The sequence below is a fragment of the Aythya ferina genome, assembly GCF_964211825.1.
Source record: "Aythya ferina genome assembly, chromosome: 19".
Classification (NCBI taxonomy): Eukaryota; Metazoa; Chordata; class Aves; order Anseriformes; family Anatidae; genus Aythya; species Aythya ferina.
In genome coordinates, this window is record NC_140309.1 from 13,014,594 (window position 1) to 13,029,220 (window position 14,627).

At 40.3% G+C, this 14,627-nt stretch overlaps 1 protein-coding gene across 6 annotated transcripts in view; it reads left to right on the forward strand.

Moving 5' to 3' along the window:
* PITPNM3 (PITPNM family member 3) overlaps positions 1-14,627 on the forward strand; it is a 79,680-nt gene that overhangs the window by 12,530 nt on the left and 52,523 nt on the right. For all 6 annotated transcript variants that reach the window (XM_084493528.1, XM_084493524.1, XM_084493525.1 and 3 more), the window contains exon 3: positions 4,246-4,353. In XM_084493528.1, the coding sequence (XP_084349654.1) occupies positions 4,246-4,353 (108 nt within the window). The remainder of the gene's footprint in view (positions 1-4,245; positions 4,354-14,627) is intronic.

Genomic DNA, 14,627 nt, shown 5'->3' on the forward strand with positions numbered 1-14,627 from the left:
TCATGGGTGTTAAAGGAACCTTGTAGTTCACTGAACTTAGTCTAGATTCTTTTTGGAGAAAAATGGCCTGTCACACTAAAAAAAAAAAATAAATAAATAAGTAAATAAATAAATCTGGCTGTGTAAATGCCATAAATTTGGGAATTTGGGGTGGCTGTCTTGAAGGTGTTTTTTTCTTTTTTTTCTTCCAGAGTAACTTAGCTCTGAAAATCAAGAATACTGAAGGTTACATAAATTAACAACCACCCAAACTAGAAAGATGGGAAAGAGGGGAGGGATGAGGTCTTATCCCTAATTTTTGAAAAGCATCCCATGCTCCTAGCAAAATTAATGCTTAAGAACAATCTCCACATTTCTGTTAAACTCCAATGATTCAAAAGCTTATGGAACCTTCCCTCCCAAAACCTCACTCACTCTGAAATTCTTAGAACAGGATATAGCAGGAGTTGCTCAGGCCCAACTGAAATAGGTCCTGTTTTATGTCAACAACAGTTCCGGGCCTGGCATGCTGTATTCCATGTGCTAGCACGTTTGGTATGCAATTGATGGAATTTTGGAATGGAGAAGACAATCCCAAAACTTCCCTTTTCCACTCTACTGCCTCCATTTTCTCAGATCATCTTTTTTTTGAGATAAACTGCTTTTGAATCAGAATGTCTGTTCAGTATTTTTTTAGATTTCTAATGCTGTCTACTGAATCAGCCGTTCTATAGCAGGATGATTTCCAAGGTTTGGAAGGAAGAGGATAAGTGTGTTTATACAGTACTCCGCATACTATGTTTTAAATGCATTTGGGAGAAATGTCACAATATTCTTAGTTCTTGAGCATAGGGAACTATTGATTTTAGTGTATAATACAGCTTTCATTAAATACTTTTTAATTGTTTAATGTCAGGGTAGTTTATGTAGTCTGAAATGCTCCTGATAACAATAGCTGTCCTTTTTATAACCATTACTTGAAATAAAATGTGACTGCTATGTATAGATAATGAACAACATCTGCTAGCCAGTTGTTAATGCTCTAGTAACAGACTTCTAGTGAGAGATGAGAATTTAATATGAGAGAAACTTCTTACGTGGATCAAAATTAAGTGTGTCTGTGGAAGACGTAGAAGATGAAGAGTGAGAGATGGTGCTCTGTTTCTGTTCTATGTTCAGTGAGAACAGGATGGCTAAATCGTTCAGGCTGTATTGAAATCCTAAGCTTTAGTGAGTGGAAGAGATGGAAGTAGAAATGAAAAACAGCCTCTGTTGATTTTTCTCCAAGTTGCCTTTGTGCATTTCAGTAGTGACTTGCCATGTAGTTTAAACCAGCTGTCTTACAGATTTCAGCAGTTTCTATGTTCCCTGTGAAGCGGGTATTGTAACTTTAAGCACTAACTCATACTTAAAATTTTGTTTAGAGAGAACTAAAATGGCGATGATTCATACAAGTTAGATGAGGTAGTTTATTTGTTTGCAAAATATTTTATTGGGCTCTCTTTTGGGAGTATGATCATTCGCTGTGCCTGATGGGATATTCTTTTGAATTGTCAACATCCATTGTTCAAGAATGCTTTGAAGGTCAGTATGATGATTGCCATTTTTGGAGTTGCTGAGGCATGGATCGTAGACTAATGATAAAAGAAATGTACTTGAAATTTACTGAATGTGGTCTGAATTCAAGTGAGGATAGTCATAGGATGGACTTTAAAGACATTTTGCAAGAGACTGAAATGTTGATAAACAGTGATTACCCACTGTACCAGGAGTTTGACCCAAGTATTTCCAACTTTTGATCACTTTGCAGTTAGCTTGCAAAATGTTTTTCAAATTAAGTTCAGGCAGATTTTCAGAAGAAAAGTAATGAGGAAATGGTCTCCTTTATTTCTACAGTGTGTGCCACTGGTCTGTTAAACGGTGGGTAACAATATGATAAACAGCTGGGGTCAAACCCCATTTACTCAAATAAAGTTCTATCTGACTACCTTGTAAACACAGAATTAAACACCTGTGTTTACGATCTGAACAGCTGTATATGTGTTGACAGTCGATTCATCTGCCCTGGCTAGCTGCTTACTTTAGTGAAATCCATAGAGAAAGGGAGAAGTAATATCTTACTGTTTTCTTCTGCGCACCTCTCCCTTGTTGCCTGCTTTCCATGTGGCATGGAATATGTCAGTCACAAAGCTCTCAGTTCATGGCAGGACTGAGTTACGCTACCATGTTGGATTTTCTTATTATTACTTTATTGCATGGGAACCAGCAGATTTTCCTCAGTTAAATGATGATCACTAAAGATATTTTCTCTGTATACTGAATGTCCTACCAGGGTGAAGTTTGAGCTGTGTGTGAACAAGGTGTGATGCATTAGAAATAGTGTCACTAGAGGGACTGGGGAAGTGATTGTCCCCTTGTATGCAGCATGGTGAGACTGCACCTCAAATATCGTGTTCAGTTTCGGGCCTCTCAGTAAAAAAGGTATATGAAGTTGCTTGAGCATGTGCAGAGAAGAGCAACAAAATTGGTATATGGACTATGTAAAGCAAGACTGATGAGGAGTGGCTGAGGGAACTAAGGTGGTTTAGTATGGAGAAAAGGAGTCTGAGGGGAGACCTCATCACTCGCTACAACCACCTTGAAAGGAAGTTGCAGCAAGGAGGGAGGAGGGTGTTGGTCTGTTTTCTCAGGTGCTCCTAGATGTCTCTGTGCACCTAGATGAAACTTTAAAGCTTTGTATAGCACAGGTGGCTTCTGAGAAAAGGAAAAAAACATGCTTGTAAAGAGGTCTCTGAGTCCTTTCTTCCCTCTGCCATGCCTTTTAAATGTTGTAAAGTCAGAATTTTAGTATATTGAAATCTACAAGCTAGTATTGATGGTTTAACGTTGACTTTTAGAGATATACTTTCACTTCAGGCCTGTCTAGTGTAGGAAGATACTTCTTTTGATTACATGTTAAAATTTGATACATAATAAACTTAGAAATGTTTATAGTAATGGGCCACATTTAGAGCTCTATTTTCAGGCTGAGGTGAATGTTGAACTACAATTATATGGCTGATAAAAGTCCCAGGATGTTGACTGAGGTTTTCCTTGCATCTTGGAAAATGTTCATGTTCACATTCTGAGAAGTTCATATAGTTTGACTGTTACAGAATACTTTAACTACCCTATAGTATAGCACATTTCGTTTCCTGAATAAGTATAAGGATATAATCCATTTGTATTATATTAATATAATTACGTCAGTACTAGATAGTTACTACTTGAATAGTTTAATTGCAGCGTTTTTACCTGCATGACCCACAGAAAATCTTTTTTTTTTCTTTTGTGTGCGAGTGTGTGTGTGTGTGTGTGTGTGTGTGTGTGCACATTGCTATTGGATCACAAGCTTGTTACTGAATTATACACATGAAAGTGCAGCATTTGTATTCCTGTGTCAGGTGAGAGGCTTTTAGAACAAAAAGGTTATTAATTTTTCAAGAAGTTCACAGTGATACTGACACTAGCAAGCTTTGTTTTTTCAGTGCATGTCCCCTGAAGCATTTCTGCTCCACCCAGTCATATAAGAGAATATCCTTAGGCTTCCAGCCTACTACATTGCTTCAGAGCACTATTGTAAAGACTGAATAAACAATACTTACCTGATTTCTGGTTAGAAAATAGTTTCAGTCTTTTAGGTAAAATGTGTTTCATGGAAGAAAAAAGGCATGTTGATACTTCAGTACTGTAAGTATCCTCAGTTTGTAGAGACTAAAGGAGGAGAACTGTGGTTTGGGCAAAACTGGAAGTTTATGTGAAATTTCTTTCAGCTGTTAGGTAAAAAAAAAAAAAAAGGCATGTTTTAGGGCTGTTTTAATCTTCATTCTTCATTGCTTGCCTGGGTTGGGAAGAGGGAGGAATTTTGACTAATTATTGATATTAAACACTTGAGTGATTTATTCACAACTTTGTTTTTAAAAGACTTGCTCAAGGTAAGAGCAAAAATGCAAGCAGTTCTCTCTTTTCTCTGTTTTTCCTACAAAAAAAATTATGTAGCACATAGGTACATTTCAGGGTATATCACTAAGCAGGAAGCTTTCCTGGAGAATCTTGCATATGCTAACCTGTTATGTATTCTCATTTGGAAACATGATGATCTGTTTATTTCTCTGACAGTTACTAGTTTTAACCTTATATATTTCTCTAACAGTTAGTAGTTTTAACGTTATATTTGTTCTTTTGTTCATCACTGCAATTTATTCTTTCTCCTTTTTCTTCCTACAGAAGAGGTGGTGGAAGGAAAAAGTGCCATTCTTATAGGCATGAGCCAATGGAACTCAAATGACCTTGTTGAACAGATAGAAACAATTGAGAAGATGGAAGAAAATCAAGGTAATGTTTACCTTGTTATGTTGCCTTACATGTTAATTTAACATTAATAAGAAAATCTGACTATTGAAGCAATTATGTGTCAGACATTATGTAAATGCTAAAAAGAAGTATAATTTACAATACCCCATAGTTAAAGGTTTTATGTAGACATGTAAGTAATATTTTAGTGCTTGGAAATCACAGAATTGTTGAAGTTGGAAGGAACTTCTTGATATCATCTAGTCCAACTTCCCTGCTCAGGCAGGATCATGTAAAGCACATTACCCAGGATTGTGTCCGGACAGCTTTTGAATATCTTCAGGGAAGGAAACTCCACAATCTTTCTGGGCAACTTGTTCAGCACTCTGTCACCATCACAGTAAAGAAGTCTTACCCATGTTCCAGTTTGGACCTGTTGCCTCTTGTCCTGTTGCTGGGCACCACTGAGAAGAGTCTGGCCCTGTCCTCTTGACACCCTCCCATTTTTTGTATTTGTATACATTGATCAGATCCCCTGAGCCTTCCCTTCTCCAGGCTGAACAGGCCTAGTTCCCTCAGCCTTTCCTCACATGGGAGATGCTCCAGTCTCTTAATCATTTTAGCAGCCCTCTGCTGGACTCTCTCCACGAGCTCCATGTTTCTCTTGTACTGGGGAACCCAGAACTGGACACAGTACTCCAGGTGAGGCCTCAGCAGGGCTGAGTAGAGGGGGATTAACTCTCTTGACCTGCTGGCAACACTCTTGCCTGATGTACCCCACGATACCATTGGCCTTCTTAGCCGCAAGGGCACACTGCTGGCTCATGGCCAGCTTGCTGTCCACCAGGACCCCCAGGTTCTTCTCCACTGAGCTGCTTTCCAGCAGGTCAGCCCCCAACCTGTACTGGGGCATAGGGTTATTCCTCCCCAAGTGCAGTGCCCTGCACTTGCTTTTGTTGCACATCATGGGGTTCCTCTCCACCCACTTCTCCAGCCTGCCTCGGTCTCTCTGAATGGCAGTGCAGCCCTCTGGGGTATCAGCCAGCCACTCTTCCCAGTTTTGTGTTAACAGCAAACTTGCTGAGAAGGCATTCCATCCCTTCATCTAGGTCATTGTTGGGTAAGTTAAACAATACTGGAGCCAGAACTGACTGCTGAGTGACGCTACGAGCTGCAGATCTCCAGCTAGACTGCCACTGATCACAACCCTGTGAGCTCTGCCATTCAGCCAGTTCTCAATCAATCTCACTGTCCACTCATCTAATCCACATTTCCTGATCTTATGTACGAGGATGTTGTAGGAAACAGCGTCAAAAGCCTTGCTGAAGTCCAGGCAGACAAAATCCAATGTTTTCCCTCATCTCTCCAGCCAGTTACAGAATAACAAAATCACAGAATGGCCAAGGTTGGAAGGGACCTCTCAAGATCATCTAGTCCAACCCCCCTGCTCAGTAGGATCACCTACACCACATTGCGTAGGGTGTCATCCAGACGGGTTTTGAATATCTCCAGAGAAAGAGACTCCACAATCTCTCTGGGCAAGCTGTTCCAGTGAGTGCTGTCACTCTCACAGTAAAGAAGTGTTCTCATATTCAGCTGGAATTTCCTGTGCTTCAGTTTGTGCCCATTGCCTCTTATCCTCTTGCTGGGCACAACTGAAAAGAGACTGGCTCCATCCTTGGTTGTCCCATCATAGAAGGCAGTCAGGTTGATTAAGCGTGATTTCTCTTTGGTGAATCCATGCTGACTGCTCCTGATTACCTTCTTGTCTTCCATATACTTAGAGGTGGCCTTCATGATTAGCTGTCCCATCACCTTTCCAGGGATAGAGGTCAGACTGACTGTCTTCTTCCATGACTACTTCTTTCCCTTTTAGAAGACTGGAGTGACAATGGCTTTCTTTCAGTCCTCAGGCACCTCCCCTCTTCTCCACAGCCTTTCAAAGATGATGGAGGGTGACTTAACAATAACATCCTCCAGCTCCCTCAGGATGTGTGGGTGCCTCCGATCCAAGTCCATGGATTTGTGGTATCAAGTTTGCGTAAATGATCTCTAAACTGATACTCCTCAACCAAGGGAAAATTTTCCTTTCTCCATACTTTATCCCTGGTATCATAAATGAAAGATTCTTGAGGGCACGCATTAGCAGTAATGACTGAAGCAAAGACGGCATACAGTAACTCTACTTTCTCTGTATCCTTCATCACAAGCAACAATTTCTTGCAATGTTTTGTAAAAGAAAGAATTCTCATCTGTTTTCTTCTTTTACTTCACTTCTATTCACACATAACTGCTCAAAAGGGCTTTACAGGCAGTGTACCCAACTCAACAGCATTTGATGAGTTGGTTTATGTGTAAGATGCATCTACATTCTGATACTGCTCATCATAGAATGGCTTGGGTTGGAAGGGACCTTAAAGATCACCTAGTTTCAACTCCCTGCCATAGGAGGGATGCCACTCGCTATATCAGGTTGGACATGGCCCCATCCAGCTTGGCCTTGAATGCCTCCAGGGACTGGGGAATCCACAACTTCTCTGGGTGACCTGTTCCAGTGCCTCACTACCCTTACAGTGAAGAATTTCCTCCTAATGTCTAAAGTAAATCTATCCTCTTTTAGTTTAAGACTAATCCCATTTGTCCTATCCTTATCTACCTAAGTAAAGAGTACCTCTCCATCTTTTTTATAAGGCCTCTTTAAGTATTGAAAGGTTGCAATGAGGTCTTTCCAGGTGACATTACAATGTGTGTGTGTGTGTCTATATATATCCTGGGGAGACGTTATATGTATGTATATATATATATATATATATATATATATGCACATTGCTTAATGTATACTGTAAGCGTACTGTAGCTTTTCGTTCATTGTGCTGGTTTTTACCATTATTGAACAAGGCTGTCAGTCAAGAGTTGAAGTTGGTAAGGAGTGGGGCAGAAGAAGACTGAGCCAGTATTTCATATACCATGTTTTGTTATGTCAGCATGTAATTTCATTGCTTCAGTAGTGCAAAAGAAAGAACACTGGCTGTAATGCACGCTGCTGGTTAGGAACTTTCCTTGATGCACCCCTGCTAAATACATCAGATTTCTTAACAGGTGAGGCAGTTAAAGGCATTTCCTTCTTTTCTCTGCCACTCTCAAATTCAGTCCTACTGATTTGCTACCTGTTGATTTTTCCTTGCATGTGCTCCTCTGTGTTTGTCTTCATAGTTATCTGCCAAATGCTGATAGATCTTATTGCAGTGTTTTTAGTACAGATATTAAGTGCTTTTGCTACAGCTTAATAAAACCGAATAGCAATTAGTGATTTAGCAGTCTTAGAAATGTTTCTGACTAGCAACCATCAGATACAAATGAGGAAGGCAAAGAGAGAATGAGGAGGATGCTTGACTGTATTGTCTCCTGTGCCGCAGTAAAAAGCTATTTCAGTCTTAGCCCAAGTGTTTATAGCCAAAAATTGTAAGCCTAGGTAAACCTGGATTCTCTCATTAAAAACATTATGTAGAAAAGAGAAAGATGTCCTCTATGACGTTCCTGTGAGGAATTTAACTGTCTCAGTGGAAAGATGTGAGGAGTATGGTCTGTTTTTCCAGTTAATATGTGTTTTTTTGCTGAAGCTGGATTTACTTGTGGTTCCCAGAAAATGATGAGTTCATTGACTCTGGTTGCAGAAAGCTTTGTTGCAATTTAATCAGTCTCTAGGACAAATGGTTTTGCTCAGTGGCTATGCAGGGAGTAGAGCACTGACTACTTTTCATGATTTAACAAATCAATTAATAAAGCATATCATTTATGGGATCTTTCAATGAATTAAGATGTATGAGAAGATGCAGCATGCTCTGAGCAGAGCTGAAGACCCACTGGACACTACTTAAGTAATGCTACAGATCCAATGTAAGACATGCAAAGGTTATTGGGAACTTTATAAATGGCAAGTGTGTAATTTAATTCAGTCACTGATTTTCAGTAAGTACAACTGAGAGCACTTGACCATCACAGCCTTTCTCATCAGTGATAGAAATACATCTTCAGGGGAAAACTGGGAGCAGCATTTAAATTGATTAAGTTTTCATTATGGATATTTCCGTTGATGTGAATTTGTGTAGTTACAGGATTGTAGGTAATTGGCATGTTCTTGTTTGATCGTTATTTCTTTTGAGGAAAACAAGTGTGTCTTTGTAAGACATGCTAGAATTAGATGACATCTGGAAATTATGTGCAATCTCTGCTTCTTTTGATTGTCTCCTCTTGCAGTATTCATGCTTTTCAGGAGCATGCAATTACTGGCTTTTGCCAGAAGGAGTACTTAATGTATGAGCATAAATGTGCTTGGGGATTAAGTTTGTATGCTCATTAAAATGGCAATAGGTGACCTTTTTTGTTCTGAGCCTTCTCAAAATTATAGTGCATTAAAGCTATGAAATTACTTATTTCAATGCTGGTATGAAGAGGAAAAATAAAGCTATCTGTTTTTATCTCTCAAAGGTCCATGTTGTATGACAAGAGATGTGTTGACCTTCAGTGTTTCAAATAACAGATAATAAAGAGCTCATCTAGAAAGCAGTCAAGTTTTATTGCTGTTCTGGTTCATAAATAATTTACTGGAGATATGTGAAAGTGCCTGCTTGCACATGCACATTTGCTGCAGGTTCCAATAAGAATTACTTTATTTCTTAGTTATTTCTTAAGGGGTTTAGCCACGTCTGGGGCCTGACCAAGTAATGCATCTAGGCCAACAGTTATATCCATCCAAAGTAATTTTGAGACATCCAAGAAACAAGTGGAAAAGTGTTTTCATTGCCACCTTTTACACTTCCCCTGCAGTCCATTTGCTCCCCATCCAGACCCAAATATTTAATGCTCTTTGACATCGACTAGCTTTTAGCTGGGTGTTCCAGCAAGGAGCTGATTGATGCAATAGAGCCTGAAGTCCAAACTATCATTTTGTTTATGGAAGTGAGAAGAATTCATTGATGTCGTCATGCTGGCTGACTACAGTATTAGACTCCCACCACATCTACTTTATGTGTTTGCCCCTTAATCCTTTCCAAGAAGCTCTCAACTGTGCCATCACCAACTGCAAGCTCCATACAGTCCAGCCCATCCATTATATACACCAACAACCCCCAGCCTTGCCTGCCCTGCCTGTCCCTCCTGAAGAGCCTATAATCATCCATCACAGCACTCCAGCCACCTGTTGCTTCCCCCCAAATCTTGCTTGTATCAATGATGTCATAGCTCTGGAACCAACCTAAAGGTTCTAACTTCTCTTGCTTGTTCCTCATGCTGCATGCATTGAAGTAGAAACATTTCAGTGTGCTCCAATGTAGCCTGCATGTGTAGCCTCATGGAACAGATTGAAGGATCTCACTAACACAGAGTGCCTCAAACTTTGGCATGCTGTCCCGTATCCCATTCCCCTCTTCGAACCTAGTTTAAAGCTCTTTCAATCAGCTCTGCTAACTTAGGCACAAAAATTCATTTCCCCCTCTGAGAAAGGTGCATCCCATCAGGCAACAGCAGGCCTGATGTCATGTAGACCATCCTGTAGTCAAAAAACTGTCAGAGTTACATATTGATCAGCTGGATCTGCCTATTTCTCTCACTGATACTGGAAGGATAGAGGAAAACAATTGCTGTGCCTCCTGATCCTTTAACTAATTGTCAAGACCCTGAGGTCTCTTTGATCACCTTCGATGACCAACTTTATTGCTACATACATGAAAAAGCAGTAATGGATAAATAATCAGAGAGCCATACCAGCCTAGGAGGTTTTCTAGTAATGTTTCTTACCTGGGCCCCCGGGAGGCAGCAGACTTCCCAATGAATGGGATCTTGGCATATCAGGCCCTCTGTTCCCCTCAGAAGGGAGTCACTGATCTGCATTTTGTTTTCATAATGTAAGTTATCTTGTTACTGGGGGTGGGCTGACTTGCCTTAGACAACCTCTTCAACCTAGATGGATCTTCATCCATACTGTCCTGTCCGTCAAGTTCCCAAGCCTCATACCTGTTGTCTTAAGGGCACCTGGGAAGGCAAGGTAGGCAGGGAGGGGATTCACATGCTGCACTGAGCAGAAAGCTGCTTCCATCCCCCCTTAGCTCTTCAGTCACACCACCTTCTGCCTGGTGGAGAGAGGATAGGGAATTCTTCATGTCATATGTTATGACTGGCTGACACGTCTGTCCCAGGGATGGTAGGGTATGATTCCACCAGTCCATCTGTTTTTCCATCTCCCTGATGCTCCTCAGCCTACCCACCTCCTCCCAAAACTCTGTCACCAGGCTGAGCAGTTCTTCAGCCTGGGTGCACCTCCCACAGTATTAAACTGATGCTGTCAGACACTGACAGAAACCCCAAGCACACCCTGCAGCCTAAGACCTCTTTTTTCAGTCTAATTATGTGTGGGTCTTAGCTGCTTTGTTGAATTTTGCATTTCAAACGTTAGTTTAAAAATAAATTAATGATTGGGTCAAGAGATTCACAAGCAAATATTGCAGATATGCCAACTTGGCTCTGAGTTAGCATTTTCCACTTACTTAACAGAAAGGTTCATTTCTTTGCATTAAATGGGTTAGATTATTATTATTATTATTATTTTTAAGATGCTAGTCAGTTGTGGTATGAATACTAACCCATAAAATCTGAAATTATGAGCTATGTTGAGTTGGAGCCATTAAATTCCTACAGGAAATTAATGTTGCTGTGCAAGACAAGGTGCACACTAATATGTTTCATCAAGCTCTGCATCTGGTCTCATCTTTCACTGGATCACTGCTTCAGTCTCCTTTGCCACATCCTCCATATAACTCATCTCCAAGGTTCTCCAACATTTATGCAGTAGTCAAAATACTCAGTATAATGGAAAAATCTGTATGCACCCTCATGGTTCTTTGCTTTCAGTTATGGTGATTTTCACTTTGTCCTGGTGTTCTCTGCCCCATCCTCAGGCACTTTGGCTGCATTGACTAATTTTTTCCACAGTGAATGTTCTGTGTAAACAAACTACTCTCCTTCTCCCCAGTAGCATGTGATCTCTCCTTCCTTGACTCTTTCTGGAGTGTCATGTAATTAATTAAAGGGTGTTTGGACATAACTAAATGTAGTGTTTATACTGCTATTAAATTTATTGCAGTAGCATCTGCCACTGCCTGATAATGTGAAGAATGGAAAACAAAATTTGGCTTAATGGAATGAACAGTGGAAGGAAAGGATGGAAATTAGAATAGCAATACCATTCCAAAACACATCAGATGGCTCATATGAAAACAGATTTACTTCTAGCAGCAGATTTTAAAGATAAACAGTGAATTGGACTTCTGCTGTCCTTGACATGCAAATCATCCATGATAGCAGTTTATACTAGAGTAGGTTATCCATGTTCAACAACTGCTGTCATTTTATTTTTGTGATGCTGTGCATTCTAAAATACAGCTCAGCAAATGTTTGCAAAATGGAGAAAACTTAAGGTAACTTCTAAGATATTTTTAGCTGAGTGTGAGCTCCTACTGCAAAGAAACTCTGATATCCTTGCTGTCCTTCCACAGATTCCCTTTTTGGTTTTGGACCTGTATTAAGATTTGGTCCGTATGCTAAAATCAGCAGGTGGTCTTACATCATTTTCATTGGGCCTAAAGGTTCCCTGGCTGTCAGTCCCATTCAGAGGGTCATCTCATCTGCAGGTGTAGTATCTCCTTTCCTTTGTACTCCCATGGTTGTTATATTTGACACATATATATATTTTTTTTCTATTTGAAGATAAATTTATATATTTTTTTTTCTATTTGAAGATAAATTTCACTATATTCTTGCAGGGGTAAAGTCACATTCTAAAGTGGAACATGAATGTTGTTTGTTCCAGTGATAACTTGTTAAGTTGTTAAATAAATTCAGGTGATTAGAACATGCATACCGTAAAGCCTGCTAAAGGTACGGCAGCTAATGTTGCAAGACTGGATATGTGGTGAAGAAGATGAAGAAAGATCCCCTTAATACCTTGCTGGTGCTTAGGCACACAACTCTGTTCAGCTGTGCTATACTCTGATGCTGACCATATTAGCAACGTAATCAAAAGGGAGAACAAAATGAGTTATACAAAATACGGCATGGGGGGTGCAAAGAAGATGAAGCCAGGCTCTTTCCAGTGACACCGGGGCTAGATGTAGCATACACAAACTGGAACACAGGAGATTCCATGTAAATATCAGGAAGCACTTCCTTACTATGCAGGTGATGGGAGCCCTAGCACAGGTAGCCTGGAGTCTCCCTCCTTGGAGAACTCAAAAGCCACTTGGACACTGTCCTGGGCACCCTGCTCTGGTTGGCCTACTGAAGCAGGGTAGGGGCCAGATGGACCCAGAGGTCCCTGCCAGCCTCAGCCATTCAGCGTGATTCTGTGGCATCTCAGGAGCATGGATTTGCAAAGATACATGTATGTGTAATGACTGTGTAGCACAGCTGTGTAGTGAAGGTAGTTTTGTAGAGCTTCATTTTCCCTTCCCTTCCCTTCCCTTCCCTTCCCTTCCCTTCCCTTCCCTTCCCTTCCCTTCCCTTCCCTTCCCTTCCCTTCCCTTCCCTTCCCTTCCCTTCCCTTCCCTTCCCTTCCCTTCCCTTCCCTTCCCTTCCCTTCCCTTCCCTTCCCTTCCCTTCCCTTCCCGTCCGTCCCGTCCCGTCCCGTCCCTTCCCTTCCCGTCCCGTCCCGTCCCGTCCCGTCCCGTCCCGTCCCGTCCATGTTAAAACTGTACTTCTGGGTGCAGATTTTCAGATTTTCAGAAGAAGACAGTAGACGTTCTTACATTACTGCAGTCTGAGCTTTTGGCAGTGTAGTAATGTTCCAAACACAGTAAGACAGCTGCAGACTGTAAGACTGTGCAGACTGCTGTGTCTGAAATAAAAATCTTTTATGCTTCCATAGACTGATCTGTGCGTCGTAGTTTTTGCAATCTCTTAATACTGCAAGTTGATATCATGCTTATCATGCTTCTTTTTTTTAAAATCCCCAATCAAAGTGAGAAAACAGTTTGTAAAGAAGGCCAATATTCTGATAGCAGTCTACTTTACCTAGAGAATAGGAACTGCGATTAAAACAGTGCCTGGAATCTATTTTCCAGGCATCTGTAAGATTTTTATGAGTGTGGAGCAAGGAATTATCCTTCAGTCTGGCATTTGATGCATAAAGGAAAAAGCAACCCACCCTCTCTGCTTCCTAAAGACCTATTATTAGAACACAATTTTCAAAGGAACAGGGCACAAGTAATCCCAGGAAATATCTTGTCTAATGTGTTGCACTGTAAAGATAACAGAAAGTGTTTGTGAGCACATGATGAATCATGGGTTTCCTTTTTCAGTACTCTGTTGAAGATAAATATTATGGCTCCCTATAAGGTGGTGCCTCATGGCCCCGAACAACTATTTTTCATGCCTGATGTCATTTTAAAACTAATGTTTGTGTGGTACTGGTTCTGCTTTGAGCTTAGGTGCTAGAAAACTGTCACATTTTTCCAGTGAAGAACCTCAGAGTAAAATGGGTCTTCTGGACAGGCTTTTGGAAACACCACTTTTAAATTGAAGCAGATTTAAAGTGTAGAGACTTCCAGAAAGCAATTATGTTTGCTTGGAATTTCCAGGTTTGTGGGTTTATGTCGTTGCTGTTTGTTAGTGGTGTTGTGTGTGTGTATGCGCTATTTATTTTTGTTTGTTTCACACAAATACTAAATGACAAATCCTTTAAATCCTTGCCTGCCAAAGAGGCCAGAATAATCACCTTACTTTTAAATATAGAGAAACTTAGTCACTGTTCGAATGATTTTCTCATGGCTACAAGGAATGATAATGGCAAAATCTGTTACAGAATTAGTTCTTAATTGTAATGCCAAAGTCTGTGTAAATTTACTTCGTAAATTCCACTGAGGTATAGGAATGAAGGCTATTACGTAAAGACAACCTGGCACTTCTAGTTCATAATTGTTTTCTTTTAAACAAAAGATTACTGTAGATTTAATGTGCCATAGTTCTCATAAAGAACTTTATGGCAGTTTCTCTTGTTTCATTACGTGACAGTGGTTATGTTGAGGCAGATGCTGAGATGCTGGACTCAGCAGTAAATCATCACAAATTTGCCATTTGGGCACATTGCAATAAACATTGTTATTTGTAGCTTTTGATATTCTGTATCTTATACATGAATATTTTGGAGAACAATGGCCCATAAGGTAAAGAAACAAGCATCATGCAATGAGTAGGAAAACTAATGAGTGGAAGCACATTTAACAGATATATTCTGTATTTCAAAACAAACTAGTTTGTTGTTCTTG